This window comes from Podarcis liolepis, assembly GCF_965112155.1.
Source record: "Podarcis liolepis genome assembly, chromosome: 3".
Lineage (NCBI taxonomy): Eukaryota > Metazoa > Chordata > Lepidosauria > Squamata > Lacertidae > Podarcis > Podarcis liolepis.
This window is the reverse complement of record NC_139557.1, coordinates 68,066,499-68,085,786: the sequence shown is the minus strand read 5'-3', so window position 1 is coordinate 68,085,786 and position 19,288 is coordinate 68,066,499. Positions and strand designations below refer to the sequence as shown.

General features: G+C 41.5%; 1 protein-coding gene and 1 long non-coding RNA gene across 16 annotated transcripts in view; one reads left to right on the top strand and one right to left on the bottom strand.

Moving 5' to 3' along the window:
• LOC310703887 overlaps positions 1-6,801 on the top strand; it is a 104,504-nt gene extending 97,703 nt beyond the window's left edge. For 2 of the 4 annotated variants that reach the window (XR_014524425.1, XR_014524426.1), the window contains 3 exons: positions 2,520-2,669; positions 5,970-6,149; positions 6,475-6,801. This is a non-coding gene — a long non-coding RNA (uncharacterized lncRNA). Of the gene's footprint in view, positions 1-2,519; positions 2,670-5,258; positions 5,491-5,969; positions 6,150-6,474 lie in introns of all 4 variants that reach the window. The other 2 variants (XR_014524427.1, XR_014524428.1) reach the window with 2 other exon arrangements.
• ESR1 (estrogen receptor 1) overlaps positions 1-19,288 on the bottom strand; it is a 205,528-nt gene that overhangs the window by 76,295 nt on the left and 109,945 nt on the right. For 7 of the 12 annotated variants that reach the window (XM_083496475.1, XM_083496469.1, XM_083496478.1 and 4 more), the window contains 2 exons: positions 11,884-11,955; positions 8,288-8,478 (listed from right to left, as the gene is read on the bottom strand). In XM_083496475.1, coding sequence (XP_083352601.1) covers positions 8,288-8,478; positions 11,884-11,955 — 263 coding nt within the window. Of the gene's footprint in view, positions 1-8,287; positions 8,479-11,883; positions 11,956-13,867; positions 14,100-19,288 lie in introns of those variants that run through there. The other 5 variants (XM_083496473.1, XM_083496479.1, XM_083496480.1 and 2 more) reach the window with 2 other exon arrangements.

Here is a 19,288-nt window from a genome sequence, read left to right as displayed (position 1 = left end):
CATTGCAAGGGAATAGATTCATGATTTGGAAAGTTATTGGAGTCTGAGTGCTGCTGGAGGAGCAGACTTTACCTCGCCTTTAAGCTTGGTGCTATTGAGGGACATTTCTAGAAAAATAGGTGATGGTACTCACCATGAAGTGGTTACAGTAAGTCTTTAACTCTTTAACAAAAAAACAAAAAACAAAAAATGTGTCAGTCCTGCGTACCCTTAAGTACCCCCTGAAAAAAAACACACGGGGTTCTTCCAAGCCCGGAAGAGCAGGAGGAGATTTCCAGACAGAGCTGGTCCTGAGGAGGATGTGGCTATCCTTGAGGTTCTGTCACAAGCATCAATAAGATGTACGTACACACACAGACACAGACACAGACACAGACACACACACACACACACACACACACACACACTCTCCTGCAAAACTCAGGGTTTCCCCATAGCTAACTTGTTTCCCCTGTAACTGAGTGTGCTTCTCAGAACAAAGTCAGCTATTTTCTTATTTCCACTGAATATTGGAAGGGAGTGAACAGACATGCATATCAATCAGCTCTTGTAAATTAAATGCAAACATAGTCAGCAATTGTCAATGATATATTTGTTAATTAAAATGTCTCTGGAACGTCTGGTGTGAAACTGTCAAAGCTTCTGTGTTCAATGTCTTCTGAGTGAAAGGGATTATTCTAATGGAAGGGCTTATGAGACATATCAGTGTAATTATTTCCACAAAAATGTAGTTGTTTCAGTTATTTATACTACATTTTCAGAAGTTGCAATATCATTTAATCTGCGTCAATCGAAAGACTTGAAATGTCGCACAGTTTTCAAGATGAAAACATGACCCCAGTAAGCAAACTTGCTAGCAAAAGCCTTAAAGATAACATAAATTAACTAAAGATAAGAATTGTAACGATTCAAACTCAAAAATGTATGAAGTTAGGCTATGCTGGGTTCAGAGGTCTGAGACCCTTAAAAATAAAAATTTGGGCTCAGCCTATGCTTGGTAGGCTTACTTCAGAGTTCCTTCCTTCCTTTTAGCTACATGCAGACTTATGTTCCTTCCTTCTAGAATTCCCCCCACCCCTGCCTGCCTACAATAAGTCCTGGGGTGGGCTTCTGCTTAGGTCAGAGCATTCTGAACTCTTGGCTTGGGTCAAGAAATGGGAATGTCATAAGCAGTGCACACAGCTCAATCTCAGGTGAAGCAACTGATTTTAAGCTGAACAGGTCTTGGCCAAACAAAGTTGTGGTTGCACGTAGGGTTCTTTCATCTCTGTGTAAGAGGCTGATTTGGACATAACACTGAAAAAATACTGATGACCTACATGCACTGGAAACTGAGCTTCTATTAACTGCTACATATTCCATGTGGCAAACAAAAGGAATCTTAAACAAAATTTGGGAGAATGCCAAATATGCCAAATAACTTATCAGACACCAACATACAAATGGTTTTTTTTTAAATATCGAAAGGTCAGCTTTTCATCAAAAAGGAAAAAAAGGATTGCAACAGCAAATGGATTCAAGATGGCAATCCATTAGTAACCCAAATATTGTATGCAATTCTCTCCTTAAGTTTCAGAATACTTTTAAAAAATACATCTGTTGTCAATGACAGGCAAAAAAGTTTATCATCCCATTAAGATATGGGGTTCAAAAGAAAAAACAGGTGAAGATTAAAGAAAAGGAGATGAAGATGTTTATGTAAACCACTTAGAGGTTTTGAGAATTAGTATACAAATTGTGTTAAGTAAAAAGTTAACTCCTGCTGGACCCCATTGAAATCAATGGGGCAAGTTAATCAGGGCTAGCTTATGTTCCATTGATTAAAAAAGGAGTTAAATTTCACTATTTTATTTACAATGGGATCTATGACTGCACTCCTATGAACACATACTTGGGAGAATATTCTACAGGGGGATTTCTAATAAATATATATCTTATATTCATGAGATGACAAAGAAATTGGCTGGTGAAAATATACTTCTTCTGTGCAGTATGGAGCCAAAAAGCCAACTTTAAATGTTCCTAGTTCATAACTGACAAATTGATCTTTACATTTAGCATCAGCTAAACCTATATTGACTAGAATGTATACTATTTAAAAATGGCTCTCTTCAAATACTTCACACATCTAAGAAGATCCAATTCAGTGGGAAGATTGGGTTTTCATAAGGCACAGCTGCAGAACAACAAGATAAAGCTCTCAGATCCAGGGGAATTAAAACTATAAAAATACAAATTGAGTGACAGTAAGGATGAGCCCTTATTAAAGTCACCTGTGACTGATCCTATATACTATTCTCTAAATTGTTTGATTTTTAAAATGTTAAGATTTGTAGAATGGGCAACACAAATTCAGGCTGACAAGTGAATTTGTGATGCATGAGAAAGGTTTATCAGATGCATGAGAAAATATACTGGAAGAATTTATTGGGTTAGCTGCAAAGTTTCATCCTGTGTATCTGCTATTATGAACAAGCACAGAAAGGCAGGGCTGAAGATGTTCTTTGTTCAACCATTAGGTACAGCAGGAGTTGGAAAACTGTGTGTGGCTTCATTAGCTAATCAGAGAAGACTGGCTGGGAAAAGAGCTGCATGAGGAAGTGGTGTCACATGCATCCTAACTGAGGCACTACACACACACACACACCCATGCAACACAGACTGACAAGGTAAGAAAACAGCAGGGATGGGCAACCGATGTTGGACTGCAACTCCCATCCGCCACATGGCAATGGTTAATGATGGTGGGAGTTGTAGTCCAACAACTGGAAAACTACAGATTGGCTTCTCCTTGCCTAAGGGCTCTGGGAAGAAGCTGAATGAGGAAAGGGTGTGGTTGGTGTTGCGTGGATCCAGGCTGGCTTTCTAGCATGCTGAACAGCTGTGCTGGTTATGCAAGAAAGCTGACAAACCTAGGCTTCCTAAGCGTTGGCTTATTGTATCTCCTGCTCTATAATCAGATCCAAGTACGTAATATTTTTATGTTCACTGCACTGGGACATCTGTATCCAATCCAAAAAGAAGAGTAAATGTGTTTAGGTATCTTTGGGATCTAATGTACAAAATGGCAACAAAAATACATTCTGAGACAGAACATGCTGAAATAGTACCCCTTTTCAGCAGATGGCTTAAGTCTACTGTTAGAATATAAAATTTACTATAAAATGGGCTCCTACATTGTCATTACAGAATAGAAAGCTTTTTGTTTTGACAACGTGAATGTTTTTTTATGTCATGAGACAAAAAAATGAAATAGATAGTTTCATGCTGCAAAATCATGTAAGGTTTTGAAAGCATTTTTTCCTCAGTGCACTCCAACCGCAAATGCGATTTTATTTTTCCATGTGGCTCAGAGTGAGAGAAACTTCAGCTACATAACTATTTATACTACAGCAACATCAGCAGTAGTCAAGAGCCATTGTTTGAGTGATATTTATGATATTTCCCCTTTCCCCTCTCAAGTAACTTTTATGGAGAGGAGATTAAACTGAGTGATAAACTAGTACTTGAGTGCTTTTGTGTTCTAGGCTCCTCCATGGAGATAGCAACTGAAGCCACTGCCAAACACACTTCAGAAAAATGCAGTGGAGTAAGGAGAAAAAGAAATGGTGCTCTTAGACTAAGAAAAAAGTTGTATAGTTAGCTATCCAGAGCAATAATTAGCAAAAAGGGTGAAAAAATACACAAATAATCTTATCCTCAAGTTAAGCACTGATCGTGGATAAGGATGCTTCTCGGCAGAGCATGGAGATTTGCTGGCAGGGGAAGATTATGAAAGTCTAGTAATACCTTTGTGTTTGTGAGAGGCTAGCAGCAAGGCTAGCTGAAGCCACTTCAGCACCTAAGACCGAATGGCAGCCTCACAAAAAGATAGGAAGGAGGAGTGTGAGTTTTGTGTTGGTCTGGTAGAACTAGAGGCTAAAGTAAATCAACATGATGGGCAGAACAATCCAAAGTGAGGCTGGGTAGGAGCAGATCAATCTTGCATCTCAAGCTCTGCCAATAGAAGTCAACAGCAGGTTTTCCCCCTTTAAAAAAGGGAAATGTTGACAGCTATGTTTGCTACACCAACTAATCTCAAGCATTCTGAAGTAATGTAAGTAACAAGGTGTACTTAAAAGCCATTGCAAATAGACAGCATGTGAACTACTGTACAAACAACACACAGAGAGGGGAGAGAAAGAGAGAGAGAGCAATAAAACAAGCACTTTATTCCAACCCTCAAACTTAGAATAAGAGGTGGTTTAGTTTCTAGCAGAAAAAGTCACTGACCTCTTTTGAAGCACTTACTGTCAGTAAATGGTGAATACCTCTTTCTCCATTTTAGTTTAATTTTTTTATATTTGGAGATCGGAATGACGGTTAATGAACCTTCAACCTAATTTCTAATTAGTGTGGAAGAGCATGCAGGTGCAAGGGCTAATCCTACTGTGTCTGTAGCTTCAAGATGACTCAAACCAGTGTATGTTATTGTGAGGAGCATTGCAGAACCAGGCATGTACTGCCTTAACAATTTATAACACCTGGGTTTTTACTTTTACTTTTTTTAAAAAAGAATTCCTTCTGTTAGTGACCTTCAGTGGTCGAATGCCTATCAATTTCTAAGTGAAATGGGATCATCCAAAAATAATATAGCGCTTTCTACATATATTAGGTACTCAGGTGTACTTAAATGTTAGGCTATAAAACATACACACACAAAAACCATAAAACTATCTGACAGGAACCTGTAAATTTACAAAATACTGATGAGAGAGAGGTACATGGAGATTTAAAAACATAAATAAATCAGGCAGACATTTGCATTATTTGCACATGCTTGCTCTACCCAACATCCACACACTGAATGTGGCCATCTACAAAGAGGTAGCTACAAGTCAGCAACTACTCACGAATAGGAACTCCATGTGATCAGGATCACAATCTGATCAACTGTCCTGATTATTGCAGCTTCTTTGGGAGTGGTGTGATATGCAATATAAGGAGTGAGGCCATGATGTGCAGCCTTGCTCAGTTCTCCACACAGAGGCAAACACACGACTCCAAATCTATGGTTGAGAGCAGTCTAAGATGCAGAATTGTAGCATGTCTGCTGAAAATAGTAAAACACGCCCTACTCAGGTGTTTCCCCTCGTGTAATTTCAATGAGAGCCAAGAGTAGTGGTGCACTCATTGAACCTGCCCCTAAAGACATCTGAGCAGCACTTACAATGACCACTCCTCTTAGGGAGATAATACTCTAAAATATTTTATTGCAGGCCCAACTTACATGTGTAGATATGGTGATATATGAGCATGAGCATGCACTGGAGATACAAACAAGCATAATGTAGCATACTGAAGGCTGTGACCAGAGGAGTAATGACAGCTGGGAGGAGCACAGAGAGAAGAAACGCCATGGTGCATCTGCAACAGCACAACCAGATGCCTTCATCTGCTCAACTGCAACAAAACATGTCTCTCCCCCATTGGTCTCTACAGCCATAGCAGGTGCTGTAACTCTTCAACAAGTCTGACTTCATCCCAAAAACGCACTCTTCCATTGTCGCCCAAGACCGACAGATGTCAACAATTTTATAACCACATCATAGGGCTTATCCAGAAGAAGATTTTTCAATATCAAGAAAGCAGGATTCTTGAGGCTAACACATGTGAGAACCTGTTGCAGTGAGTTCATACCTTGCAGTTTGTAAACTGTATCAAAAAGCAACTGTATTTTATAACACCAATTATTAAATATTAAATGCTTTAAGCTCTTTTGTGGTATTTTTAGCTGTGCTCTTTAAAGTTGACTGAAGGGATCCGAAAAAGGTTGATTGGCTTTTGTATGTTCTGTGTGTGCTCTGAGTTACACCAGTGTAAGCTAGTTTGTTTGTTTTTTTACTTGACTCAATGTAGAACCCCAGTGTAATAATGCTAAGAGCTGCCCAAGCTAAAGTAGAATTAAATTATGCTGGTTCTCTTTACAGCACAAATATGTTCTGTCAAATGTTACATTATCTCCAGGATTTGGCAGCAGCCCCTGCAGATGTTGAGTCAGGAGTGGGTGCAGCTTGTTATGCCTTTGGGCCTTTACCTTTTCTCTACTGTCGACTTCCACCCCCACATGTTCATCTCTCCTTATTTAAAAAGGGAATGGACCCACTTAGGTGAACCTATTTTCCAGTTGGATTTGCATGTGCATGTTTCCCCCTCCCCTGCTCACTGATTGAGCAATCACTTCAACTAACTTGCTAACACAATGCCAGCAGAATGATTTGAAATCATTTAAAATCATGCCATTACAGGGTTTTCCTTCCTTAACATATACCACCATAGAACTGTGTTCAGACCTTAAGGGCCAGTCTGTATATTGCATGCAGACACATGTATGTATTTCTTCCTCCAACATTTTATTCTCTTAAATGAGACTGCAAGTTTTTAGCTCTGTTCCTTGCCTTCTGGCTATTTTTCTGACACATCTTCCATTTGCAGGTTGAAAAGCAGCTTGATGAAGAAGACAGAAACAGTTAAGGAGCCTCTCTCCCATGCCTGCTATACTTTCACTGAAATCTCAGAAGATACTTTTGAATAAATACAGAAATGATAAAATGTGGCTTACAATATAACATTTCACTTGTCCCTAACCCCAATTATTGTAAGTGTTTGGTGTAAAAAAGCTTAACATTTGTTCAGCAACCACCAAGGCTCTCTCTCTGTCTCTCTATGCCCCTGCCTTTGTCATAGTGACTTTCAGTTGGGATAATTCTCAAGGTTCAAGCTGTTTAAGACTTTGTAGATAATAAGCCCATTGAAAATGAACCATATACTCTGCAATCATTCTCTAGGCCTCCTACAACTAGTCCTTCATTTTGGCAGTCCTTCCCCCGCACTCCCCGAAATCACATAGTTGTGTGAACAAATGACGTTAAGAACTACATTGCACTCCATACCCTAAAGAATGCTGCATAAATTATAAACATGCATAGTTCTACTACAGATGTAGTAAGATCTTATGAGAGGTAGTTTTCCAGGCATATGCATTTATTTATTTTTTTTAGGAGGGGTGGGTTCCAGAACTGTAAAGTACTATAGCAGGGTCTTGGTTCCATTCAATTTTCCTTGTTTGTATGTGCCTGTTGTTGTTTTTTATCACAAAAGTGTGTTTTTATCACAATAGCCAGAAAAATGTTCTTGAACCAAGCAGAGTGTGATGAAGGAGCACTGCTGAATACATGGGAATTGGGGTGGGGGGTGGGGAGGTCCTGGAAACTACAGGCCACTCAGCTTAACATCTGTTCCAGGAAAACTGTTGGAAAGCATTGTAAAATAAAATTATCAACTACAAGTCTTCCTGAAGCAGAACCAGCATGTCTTCTGCAAGGGGAAGCCCTATCTCAGTAATCTATTTGAAAGTTTCAGCAAGCATATAGATAAAGGTGATCCAGTTGACATTTTGCAATTAGGCTTTCAAAAAGATTCTGACCAAGTACCTCACCAAAGACTCCTGAATAAGCTTAGCAGACAGTAGCAACAAATGGGCAGTTCTCCCAATGGATGGGTGCAGAAAGTGATATTCCCTGCTCAATATGGGAATCTGTGCTTTTTAACTTGCTTTTAAATTATTTAGAGTTGGGAGTAAGAAGTGAGGTAACCAAATTTGCTGATGATACTAAATTGTTCAAGGTGGCTAAAACAAAAAGAGATCTCTCCAAATGGGTGGCCCATAGGCATCTAATTGGCCACTGTGAGAACTGGATTCTGGACTAGATGGGCCCTTGGCCTGATCCAGCAGGCATGTCATATGTGTACCAAACAAATCAAAATCGTCTGATGGCAAACATGCTGGGAGTGTCCACCCCCACCCCCACTTTTTTCTTTATTTTTGTTCTGGGCTTCAAATGCAATTTAGCTCCTGAAATGTAGCTTCGCATTATCAAGCTTATAATTTACAAAGCTTATTTTCACAATTTTACAGGTACAGTCATACCTCAGGTTACAGGTGCTTCAGGTTGCGGTTTTTTGGGGTTATGGATGCGCCGAAACCTGGAAGTACAAGAATGGGCTACTTCTGGGTTTTGGTGGTCGCGCATGCACAGAAGCGCTAAATCGTGCTTTGCGCATGCACAGAAGCACTGAATTACAACCCGTACGTGCACAGATGCAGCGCTGCGGGTTGCGAATGTGCCTCCCACACGGATCACGTTCGCAACTCAAGCGTCCACTGTACAGTCTTTTCTCTGATACATTGCATACTTATTTGATTACAACAAGTCATGTATTTGCTAAGTAGCCACAATATTATTACCTTGAATACTCCTCTTGAAGAAGGCTTTGCATCCCTCGCAGGACCATACGCCATAATGGTAACCTGAAGCATAGTCATTGCACACTGCACAGTAGCGGGTCTCCTTGGTGGATTCCATGGACAAGCTTCCCTTTTCGTTGCCGCCGACCATTCGCTCTCTGCCACCATGACGCCTGTTATCTGAGCCTGGCCTGTAAAACGAACATTGAAAGAGCTCATTGACCTTGATGATGTTGCCACCTGTTTGATTTACAGTAAGTAGCCTGACTGCTTCAACATGTGGTATGGGAAGACTTTCCCAGATGCAAATGTTATGGCAGCATCCTAGTGTTTACGAGAAGTAGGACCACTGCTAGGCACTCAGGTAGTGGTGGCTCAGCTATTTCATAGAGCCACTTTTTGTGCTTGTGTTTCCTAAAAACTTGTGTTTCCTAAAAAGAGCAAGAAGGATTGCACTTTATCAACTTTTGCCATTTTGCACCAAAATATATTTTTACTGATATGTTGATTTTCTACAGCAACTGTTTTAGCTGTAGAAGAATATTAACCTAAAAGAAAGCAGTGGACTCAGATTGAACTGTGATGGCTAAATGTACTGACTGTTCTCCAAAATTTTAAAGCAATTCTTCCCAGGATTAAGCATTATGTGATGCTCCAAGCTAAACCAGAATGCTTGGGGGACAATAGCAGCTCTGCTGGATCAGAGTGAAGGAGTGGAGAACTAGTAAGTCTCTTGATGCTGTTTGACTACAGCTCCCATCATCTTTGACCACTAGCCATTGTGACAAGTTGAAGGGCCACCAGGATCTTCATCCTAGCCAAGCATCTATCTAGTCCAAGATCCCATTTCCTAGTTGCCAAGCAGATGCTTCTGGGAAGCCCAAAGTTGGTAACATTCAACCAACAACACACAGAGAGATTTACTTGCTTTGAGTAAGAAAGATTGAAGTTTTCAAGAAAAGATGGGCAGCATGCAAGTCCCATACACAATTAATATTGGCCCAGGTGTTTGTTTGTTTGTTTGTTTGTTTGTTTGATTGTTTGTTGTGGTGATAATTTGCATTTTAAGCTTTCCCCATTCAAAATATGATGCTTTCTCTACCCACAAGCAGAGGGAGGTTTAGGGCAGTTTCTCCACACTGGGCATCAAGCAGAGAGGGTGCTCAGCAAGCACTTGCCTGACTACAGGAAGGAAGCATGAGAACTCTGACAGGGTCTGGGAGTCTTCTTGCTTCCTTCCGAAAGCCTAGTTAGTGCTTTCCAGCTCTGGGAAGGAGATGAGAGGGCTCTAGGACCCTGCCAGAGCACTCATATGTCCTTCTCAAAGGCTGGCATGTCATGAGGGATGGACTGGGAATACCAAAGTTTGGCCTAGCTCAAGGCATCATAGTACCATAATCTGCCCCTGCCACAAGAGACACATGATCACAATAGCTCCCCCCTGCTCTTGTCTCCCAGCAACTGACACTCAAGTGTCATACTTCCTCTAGACAATGCAATCCCGTCTTTTTTGAAATCATGGCTAAGAAGTGGGAGAGACCTATCATCATCAATTCACCCAGTGACCATCAATTCCACAAATTAATGATGTATTGTGTGACAGAGTATTTGGTGATAACCAACACTGCATGAGTGTAAGAAAGGCTAATGCAACAAATGTGTCATGAGCCTCATAACTCTGTTGGGATTGGGTTGGCAGGCTCCAATGCCGGAGGAAGAAAGTGTCAGGGGCAGGCTGATAGGTGGGAATCAGGGGGGGGGGGAGGGATGTCTCCAGTGTCTCTTGACTTCAGCCACTTCAGAAGAGGGAGTAAGGATGCTAGTTCCTCCCATCCTGATCTCCCAGCAGAGCAGTGGCAGCTGGGGAGGTCTGTGGGCAGCTGCAGGAGGTGGCGGGATCTGCTCAACAGCCTGAACAAAACTAGGAGCTTCCTCTGCAGATAGGAGCAGACTCATATGCCCCAGGAGAGTGCTCCTTTGCAATCCTGACATTCTCACAAAGAAGTGAGTCCTAAAAGTGAGCACACCACACCTTGCCTTTAATAGCTTGGTTGGTAGGTCATGGAAATGGTTGGGACATCTTAGTTGCTTCTGCCTAGTCCTGAATGTCTTGTTTGGCTCCTGAACATTTGAACTGCGACTCCTGAACTCTTTAAAGCTGATATTTTGTGCAGAAATGTGGGAAACATATTTCAATTGAGTTTTCTAGCCCATGATATTGGAGCTTAATGGAAACGCTTCAGTGCCTCCAGTTTCCTACTATTCGGGTTTTTTGTGGATTGTCATTTGCTCCCAATTCAGCTTTAAAGAGCAGATTTTCATGGGGAAAGCTCTGGAGCAAAAGAATTGATGCTCCGACATGCTTTAATGCACAGAAGAAAGATAAGTGTGGATAAGCCCTAAATGTTACAAGTAAGAAAGTGTAATGAGACCTGGAACTATGATGCCTAATAGCTCTGGGATATGCCTCTATATTTCGGTACTATTTTACCAAATTATTCTGTTGAGCCCTCTGTCTCTCGAGACAGATAGATGCCAGTGGGGCAGCTATCTTCCCCCACTGCTCCATCATGGAGCAGTCTGCACCAAATCAAAAGCAAAAGATGCCAGACTATGCACCATGCTCTTGAATATGTAACAACAACTATTCTATTTAATTATTTAAAGTCTGTAATTTGCATTAGCATTTTGGTGGATTTGCTTATTTGCACCCACTTCATTTTTCATCCCTGAAAAAAATGCATAAATGTATTCATCCATTTAAAGATTGAGTAAATAGCTGAGAAGAGCAATAGGTTAATTAGAGCAAAGCCTTGATTTAATCCATGCACCCACAATCATTTGTTTTGAAAAGTTATTATTTAACTAGTCTAGTAGGTCACACACCGGCAGCAATTACATTTCTTAGAATGTGGATTTTAGAATCAAGTGCTGTTTTGGTAAAATATGAGTGGACCTTGATTTCTTTTCTAGATTTTGTTGATGCTGATTATTAAAGAGAACTTCCCATGCAAGCACAATGCAATCTTGTTGAAAGAAGCTACGCCCAGTACCACAAAAATGCTATAGGACAATTTCCAGGTTTCGTGCAGGGTGGATATTACACACGGGGGGGGGGGGGGAGAGAGAGAGAGCACCTACAATGCAGGGGTGAGGAACCTTTGGCCTTCGAAATGTTAAACAACAACTCAGCCCCAGCAAGCATGGACCAGAGGTTCCCCACACCTGCTACAATGTATGAGTTTTCAAAGTCACTCTATTAAAAGTAAATTTTCCCATTTATGTGAATAAAAGATGCACCTTTAAGTGACTTTGTTTCAATGCAGGACTATAAAATAGTGCTAGACAGAAACACTTGGCCTAGACCTTTCTTTGACATTTCAACAGTGGGTCAAAAATGCCCCTCTGGAAATTACCTTAAAAGATTACATTTAAAGGGGGTGGGGGAATTCCCTTTCATTCAGATTTTTGTTTGTTTATTGTTGCCACTTTAAGCATTCGTTTTTATTTGGGACAGAATGTGGCGTGAGACTGAGGCAGTGGGGATGCAACTCTCAGGACTCTCCCACGGCCACATCCCTTCCTGAGCCACACACCTCATCAGCTCTGCTTTGCACTCTCCTTGAGCGTTCTTGCCCGGTTTAACCCTCGTAATGCTTCTTGGTTGCCTAGATGGATGAAAGAGTGAAGTGTAAGGGTAAAGAAACTAGCCTACTGTACAAAGATAAAACTTGCTTCTGTTCCATCACCCAATTTTGCCCCTGGCATGTGCCCTCCCATCCTAGAAGGTTGGCCCAAAGGGAATACGGCACTTGATCTGGAAAAAGGCTCTCCATGAAGTAGGGCATGGGACCTAGTGGGGTTATGCTGAAGACTTCAGGGAAAACGAGTTTTGAGGAGGGACTGCAATGAAATAAAAGAGGTGCCATCGCACATGAGGTAGTTCCAAGCATGTGGAACAGCAAGTGAGAACTGGGTGTACCACAAATATCATCTCTTTGTCTAAAGAAAACCGCCAATCCGTTTTTTTCAGGTGCTAAAACTCTTCTTTTAAGTCTGCCAAGAACAGATAACCCTCAGAGAGCAGCTAGCCTGGAGGCTTAGGGAATCTGAAATAATCAGAAGTAGACACAATGTTCATCCAGTAAGATAAATGCCCTTAGCATTCTCCTATCCATCTGTAGCATTCACTTTCACTTCCTGTACTGTTTACTCATTAACCTCAAACCAGCCCTTCAATCGGTTTCCTTCATTTTCCATTGATTTTTCTTCCCATTTTCAGTCTTTCTACACTTTCTCTATTCCCTTACTTTCACTTTATTTGCATAGCAAATCTCTCTCTTTGCAAAAACAGCACATAAATGGTTACAAGAGCAGAACATTTGAAATCCTAGGCACAAACAATGCTCATGAAATCCATCTCTAAAATAACTATCATTGCAGTGCCTTTTCTTGTGTCGGTCACCCACAAAAGGTCATTTGAAGTACAGGCTTCAGAATGATTCCTGCCAATGCGTAAATGTGAATATTTTGTCAGAATGATCACCCATACAACTTTTCAAAGGGTGATATAGTATTATTTCTCTTTTATAATAGAAGCTCCAAAAGCATTTAACAGAAAAACACTTGCAGTTCACAGGACTGGTATTTGATAAGCTGACTATTCCCAATTACATACTTCCATGTGTAGACACAATAGCCCATTTATAAGTGCAAAAAACATCCTATGCTTGTAACTTGAGGCTTTTTGGGTAACCTTCGCCTTGTGTTACTAAAAAGATGGGCACCAGTTGCTTTAATAACCAGCAAGGACACCATAAACAGTTTTATCAGTCTAACCAACAGCTTGAATGTCATCCAGTAACTGGTTTCCAGCTGGTGCAGAAAATGAAAAATAGATGCAATTTGTTTCTGGTTTACTAGCACAGAACACCATTTAATAATGAACAAATTTATTTGCCACCAAAGGCATTCTTTGGTATAGTTTCAAGCCTTAAGCCACTTGTGGAGTGTACTGTAGTAATCTAACACTGGGGTGACAAAATTACAGATAATTTTCGCAAAAACAAGTGACAGCTGCTAGTTTGCCTGTGGCTCCAACTAGCAGACAGCTGATAGTTTGAGCCGCAGGCTTCCCTGTTAAGAAACATTAATGTTTTTTGTACTCTTGACAAGCAATAAAACCAAACACCATTCCTAGACTTAATTGTTGCAGACACGTACCAAAAAGGTCTGCGCATGAATCAGAAAACCAAAACCAAACAAAGCTTACAATCTGTGGTTCAGATGTATTCAGTACCGTATTCCCTTTTGACTTAAGCTTCAGTAGCTCCCTGTATCCCTTGAAGAATTCAGTGGTCTAGCAAGTTCCTTTGCCTACAGTTATTGGGACCAAACAAGGCACTGGAAAGCAACTGAAGGCTGTGGGTCCCAGATGTCAAAAAGTAGAAATATGTCAGTGTTTTTCCCAAATTCATTTTAGTCAAGTTCGGCAGGGAGTGGGAGAGGGTTCTTCTAATAACAAAATAAAATGAGGACATGGTGTAAGGCAAAGGATGACTTCAAAGCAACAAGAACTACCTGTTGAGGAAGAGGGACAATAAAATGTAGCGTGCCCTCCAGCTTCAGACTGAGAAGCTTCTGGGGCCCCAGGACAACCTGTTGCTTCCAAGGGGCACGAAAGATGCAACTGCAGTCAAGATGCTTACTGATGTAGTGAATTTAAGAGGGTAGGGAGGACATGGGAGCTGCAACTGTGCAGGCTCTGTTTTAATCATCCATTCAGCACAGCCCATGATAACTAATGGAAGGCAGATCTCAGAGTAGTGTGGTTTGAATCAGGTGAGGGCATCTCCTTTAAAGGCTAATTAAAATTCTAGAATCCCGGCTGATAATGGAATGATTCCTTCACTGCAGGAGCTTGGACTAGATGACTCCCGGGATCCCTTCCAACTCTACAGTTCTATGATTCTATTATACTTCCATGCATTACTGAAAAGCAGGAAGAGGAAGTGAAACAATTTGTGCTTTCTATTACCTTATCTTATTTACAGTGTTACATTCCAAAAGGATTTCATACAGTGAGTAGAGGAATTCTGACTGGCTAGGCAGCAGCAGGTATGATGGAGCAGCATAGTCACAGCTGCATCTGGGATAAACAAAACTCTGCTTGGCATGGCATGGCATGGCATAGCATAGCAGTTTGGCCCAAATTGGCAGCAGTGTGGCCAGCACAGGAGTCCATGTATCCTAGACCCTACTACTTCCACCCCCAGAATGTCCCATTTGGGGATGCTTCATAAGCAACCACCAGTGAGAATCCTGCCAGTGGTACCTCCATACACCTGCACTTTTGGTGGGCAGAGCAGGGCACTCAATGACACCAGCATCATTCTGCGAGTAGATGGGGCTGGAGCTCTCCTTTCAGATATTTATAGTCTAAGTTGTTTATAGCTTTGGACACTAATGTGCGGACCTGAAAATGAACTGACGATCAATTAGGGGAAACTGTTTGCAAAGCAATGTGTATATTAGGAAAAAGTGCATACCCATACATGAACAGGAGGAGAAATGTACACTTAAAATGCTGACAAGTCTAAACAACAACAATAACAATAACAATAACAATAACAATAACAATAACAACAACAAATTGATACGGTGAACTGAACACTAGGAATGAGAAACTGAGAGAATTGCCAATTCACTGCCAAAATTCTAATTGATAAAACTGACAATCCATCTGCCCCTTTACCTGTATACTTGAGGATGGGGCAAGCGAAAATGAGAGATGCAGCAAGATGAAAACAACCCATAGCTAGAAAGAGCCAGCCTCCTAGTTCCTTCCACCAGTGAACAAACTGTCCCTGAAGTACCCTGAAGAGCTGGTGGAATCCCTGCCTGACAACCTTCAAATCACCGATTCAAGGTCTGCTGCAGGATTCCATTCTGACACCCAGGACACAGAGTGAGTTTGCAGACTTGATATGTTTGAATAGATGTAACTTATTATTTACCCTGGAAGATAGAGTTATCCCTATGAAGATCAACAAACTGCAGGAAGAAAGTTAATTCTGAGTCCTGGGAAACAGTCAGTTGCACAACGTAGTAGAACAACTACCTGAAGTGAACTGAGTGGACTCTAAACCAAAGTATTCGCCTTCTGCAACAGAGTCAGAATTAGCATTCATTAACTAGCAACATAATTGATTCATGTTTACTCATAAATAAGTCACACCGTGCTCTGCAAGCTCAGGTCAGTATGCATGATTGCAGCCTAAAGCAGGAATAGGCAAACTTGGCCTTCCAGATGTTTTGGGATTACAACTCCCATCATCCCTGACCACTGGTCCTATTAGCTAGGGATGATGGGAGTTGTAGTCCCAAAACATCTGGAGGGCCGAGTTTGCCTATGCCTGGCCTAAAACATTCATATAATCTTATTAAAGACTTATATCAAGAAAATGGACACTTATGGGGGGGGGGTAAAACCACTGACCTCACACTTTTACAAGCAACCTCTGCCCTTTCCAAAGTGCTGCAAACTTGCCAAAATTTTTGAAGCCTGGACTGAGGCTCACAAATCACTGAAACCTTAAACCAAACGACCAGGGCTGACATTTACAGAGTTGAATTAATCATTTACTGTGGGATTGGCCTGTCATCTGAAGTGAATTAATACAATATAGGATGTAGATTCCGTGCTGACACAAAAACGGTTTCTAATAGACAATTTGGACACAATCAAATGTTTCATAAAGCAAAGAGACATCTTTACGAAGTGCTTTTGCAACAAAAGACACAGTGATTATGTAAAAGTGGAAACTGGCAAATAAGTTAAATGCATAGAACGATAATGCAAGATTTGGCCAAACCTTTAGGAGAAAATAATAGAAAAGACTTTGAAAGTATTCACTTGGAAAGTTTGGAGCCCAAATCACTGATATTGTCTTTACAAGGACTAAGAGACATCAAATTAATATGGACCTTGGGAAAGCCAGTTAATCTCTTTGAATTGTCCAGCTTTCTAATTGTATGTGTAGGAATTAGTAACGTGGACTGAGGAACAATTGATATATCTATGTCACGAAAGTATTTATCCTTACTTTCAAAGCCCCTAATGGCCTTCCCACCATCTTATGCCTCTGCTCTTAGGAGGGCTCACATGAACCCCTCTGCACATTGAAAGAATGTGCACAGGAAGTCACAGTATTGCACATTATTGCTCTGCCTGCCATCGCCACATTCCCCCATTGCCTCCACATTCGGCGGACATTGGAAGGTGTTCTATACATGCACACAGGCAGAGTTCTTCAACATGAAGAGGAACACTATATGGGCAGGGGCATAACTTCAACTCTACTGGAAAACATCTATATGTGCACACAACTCCTTCTGAAATGCAGTAAATGCCCAGACACCGGGAAAGTGTGGTGGTATAGGTTTGGGTGCCTCTTATCACTGTCAAACTAAGCATGAGGGTTCATAAGGTGTGAGTCATCTTTACCCTAATTGAACATTAGCTCCCCGCTCCCAAAAAAGAAAAAGAAAAAAAGAGATTGGGGCTGGGTCATATGCTTCCTGGATCACATCAGAACCCTGGGTTGGTATGTTTGTGCATACATGCATAGACCCAAATCTACAAATTACACTATCCATTTTAAAATCACAATATATAGGGAAGCACAAAAGAACTAATAGAGAAAAATGATGTGTGGACAGTTCAGTATAAATCCACCACTAACACAATCAATCAATCAATCAATCAATCAATCAATTTTGTATGCCTTCCTTCATCTGGGGAGGGCGGGATATACTGTATTTTTTGCCCTATAGGACGCACTTTTTCCCCTCCAAAAATGAAGGGGAAATGTGTGTGTGTCCTATGGGGTGAGTACAGGCTTTCGCTGAAGCCTGGAGAGCAAGAGGGGTCAGTGTGCACCGACCCCTCTCGCTCTCTAGGCTTCAGGAAGCTCTGCGCAACCCTAGGGAGCCTGGCGCAAAGCCGCGCCAGGCTTCCAAAGTTTGCGCAGAGCTGTCTGCATTCCGAAGCCTGGTGTGCGCTGAAGAGCACCCCCGGGCTTCACGCAGCTCTCCGCAAGCCTGGAGAGACCGGCGCGGCTCCCTAGGCTTGCAGATAGCAGGCTGTTCTGGGGGCTGGGGAAGCTCGGGCTTCCCCCGCACCAGCCCCGTGCCTGGGGGGGGGGATTTTTTTTTCTTTATTCCCCCCCCCAAAAAGAACCCCTAAGTGCGGCCGTATGGGGCGAAAAATACGGTGAATAAAAATTTATTATTTATTATTATTATCTAACATCTCAGGGCAGATCACAGCATAAAATACAGACTAAAACCATTAAGTATATAATAAAAACAAGAACAAGAACAAAATGATAACCCCTCCTCCTGTTCACAGATTTACAAGGACATAGACTGTTAATAAGGCCTGATTGAAGAGGAACATTTTCGCCTGGCACCTAAATATGTATAATGAAGGCACCAGACAAACCTCCCTGGGGAGAACATTCCACAGAAAGTGAACCACTACTGAAAAGGCCCATTTCCATGTTGCCATCTTCTGAACATCACATGGAGGAGGCACATTAAGAAGGGTTTCAGATGATGATCACAGAGTCTGGGTTGGTTTATATGGAGAGAGGCAGTCCTTGAGGTACTGTGGTCCTGAATTGTTTAAGTCCTTATAAATCAAAGACATGTTGCAGAACACACATACACAAAACCACCAGTCTGGAGGAGCTCACAGTTATTAAGGAACTCAGCTAATGATAGTTCCCAACTATATAGGTAGAAGGTTGGTTGTTAACTCAGTTTTCCAATTTTAGCCTATAAATTTCATTGCTTAATGTCTTAACCTGTATATTAAGGTACTTTTATAGCTCTAAACTCTAAACAAGGTAATGTCTTGATAATATAAATGTTTTAAGTCTTTTGTATTAATCCAGCGTATTTTCTTTTAATTGTTGAATGATCCTGAGTACATTGCAGCAGCCTTTGGCTATGTGCAATAAAACTGACTGACTGAACTCAGTTTTCCAATGTTGCTTTTTACCTCTATCTTTAAAGAATTAAATATAGAAACATCATGTACCATGCTTTGGTAGGTTGATGGTTTTATAATAGTCTAGGATGTTCAGTTGATGTTTTATTGCTAACTAATGTTCCTCTGATTGCTGGGAAACTTCCAATTTTAGGATCATAATTCCCACCAGAGCTTAGGAAATTGATACCTTCCAGCTAACAGAAAAGGGCAGAGATACAGTCTGGAATTGGCTGCAGTTTGTATTGGGGAGAGAGAGATGTGGCTTGACTGAAGAGAAAATAACTGGGCTGCAGCTAACTGACTAGAAAACTGAGGCAAGGTTGGTGCATTCTCCCCAAAGTCTCTATTTGTAGACACATTCAAACATGCACAGGCGACAGCTGCCAAGTCCTGTCCTCTCAGGAGCATCACTAGAGCCCACCACGAATTCCAGGGCAAAAGTCTGAAGCAGGGAGCCATTTCCACCCATGGAGACCCCCTGTATGATTTAGATGGCTGTGGTATAATTACTGTAGAATTGCGAAACAGTAACCACACAAAAGGAAGGACAGACTCTTTGGGTCTGTTAAATCACTGTACCTAACTGGCCACTAAAGCCATTATCTTCCAAAGAAGAAGAAGAAGAGTTTGGATTTGATATCCCGCCTTTCACTCCCTTTAAGGAGTCTCAAAGCGGCTAACATTCTCCTTTCCCTTCCTCCCCCACAACAAACACTCTGTGAGGTGAGTGGGGCTGAGAGACTTCAAAGAAGTGTGACTGGCCCAAGGTCACCCAGCAGCTGCATGTGGAGGAGCGGAGACGCGAACCCGGTTCCCCAGATTACGTGACTACCGCTCTTAACCACTACACCACACTGGCTCTCAAAGAAACTTGCCTGACGAGTTCAGCAGCTCTTCTACTAGATTCTACGCAGGCCTAGAAGGAACCCAGAGTATATACCCGC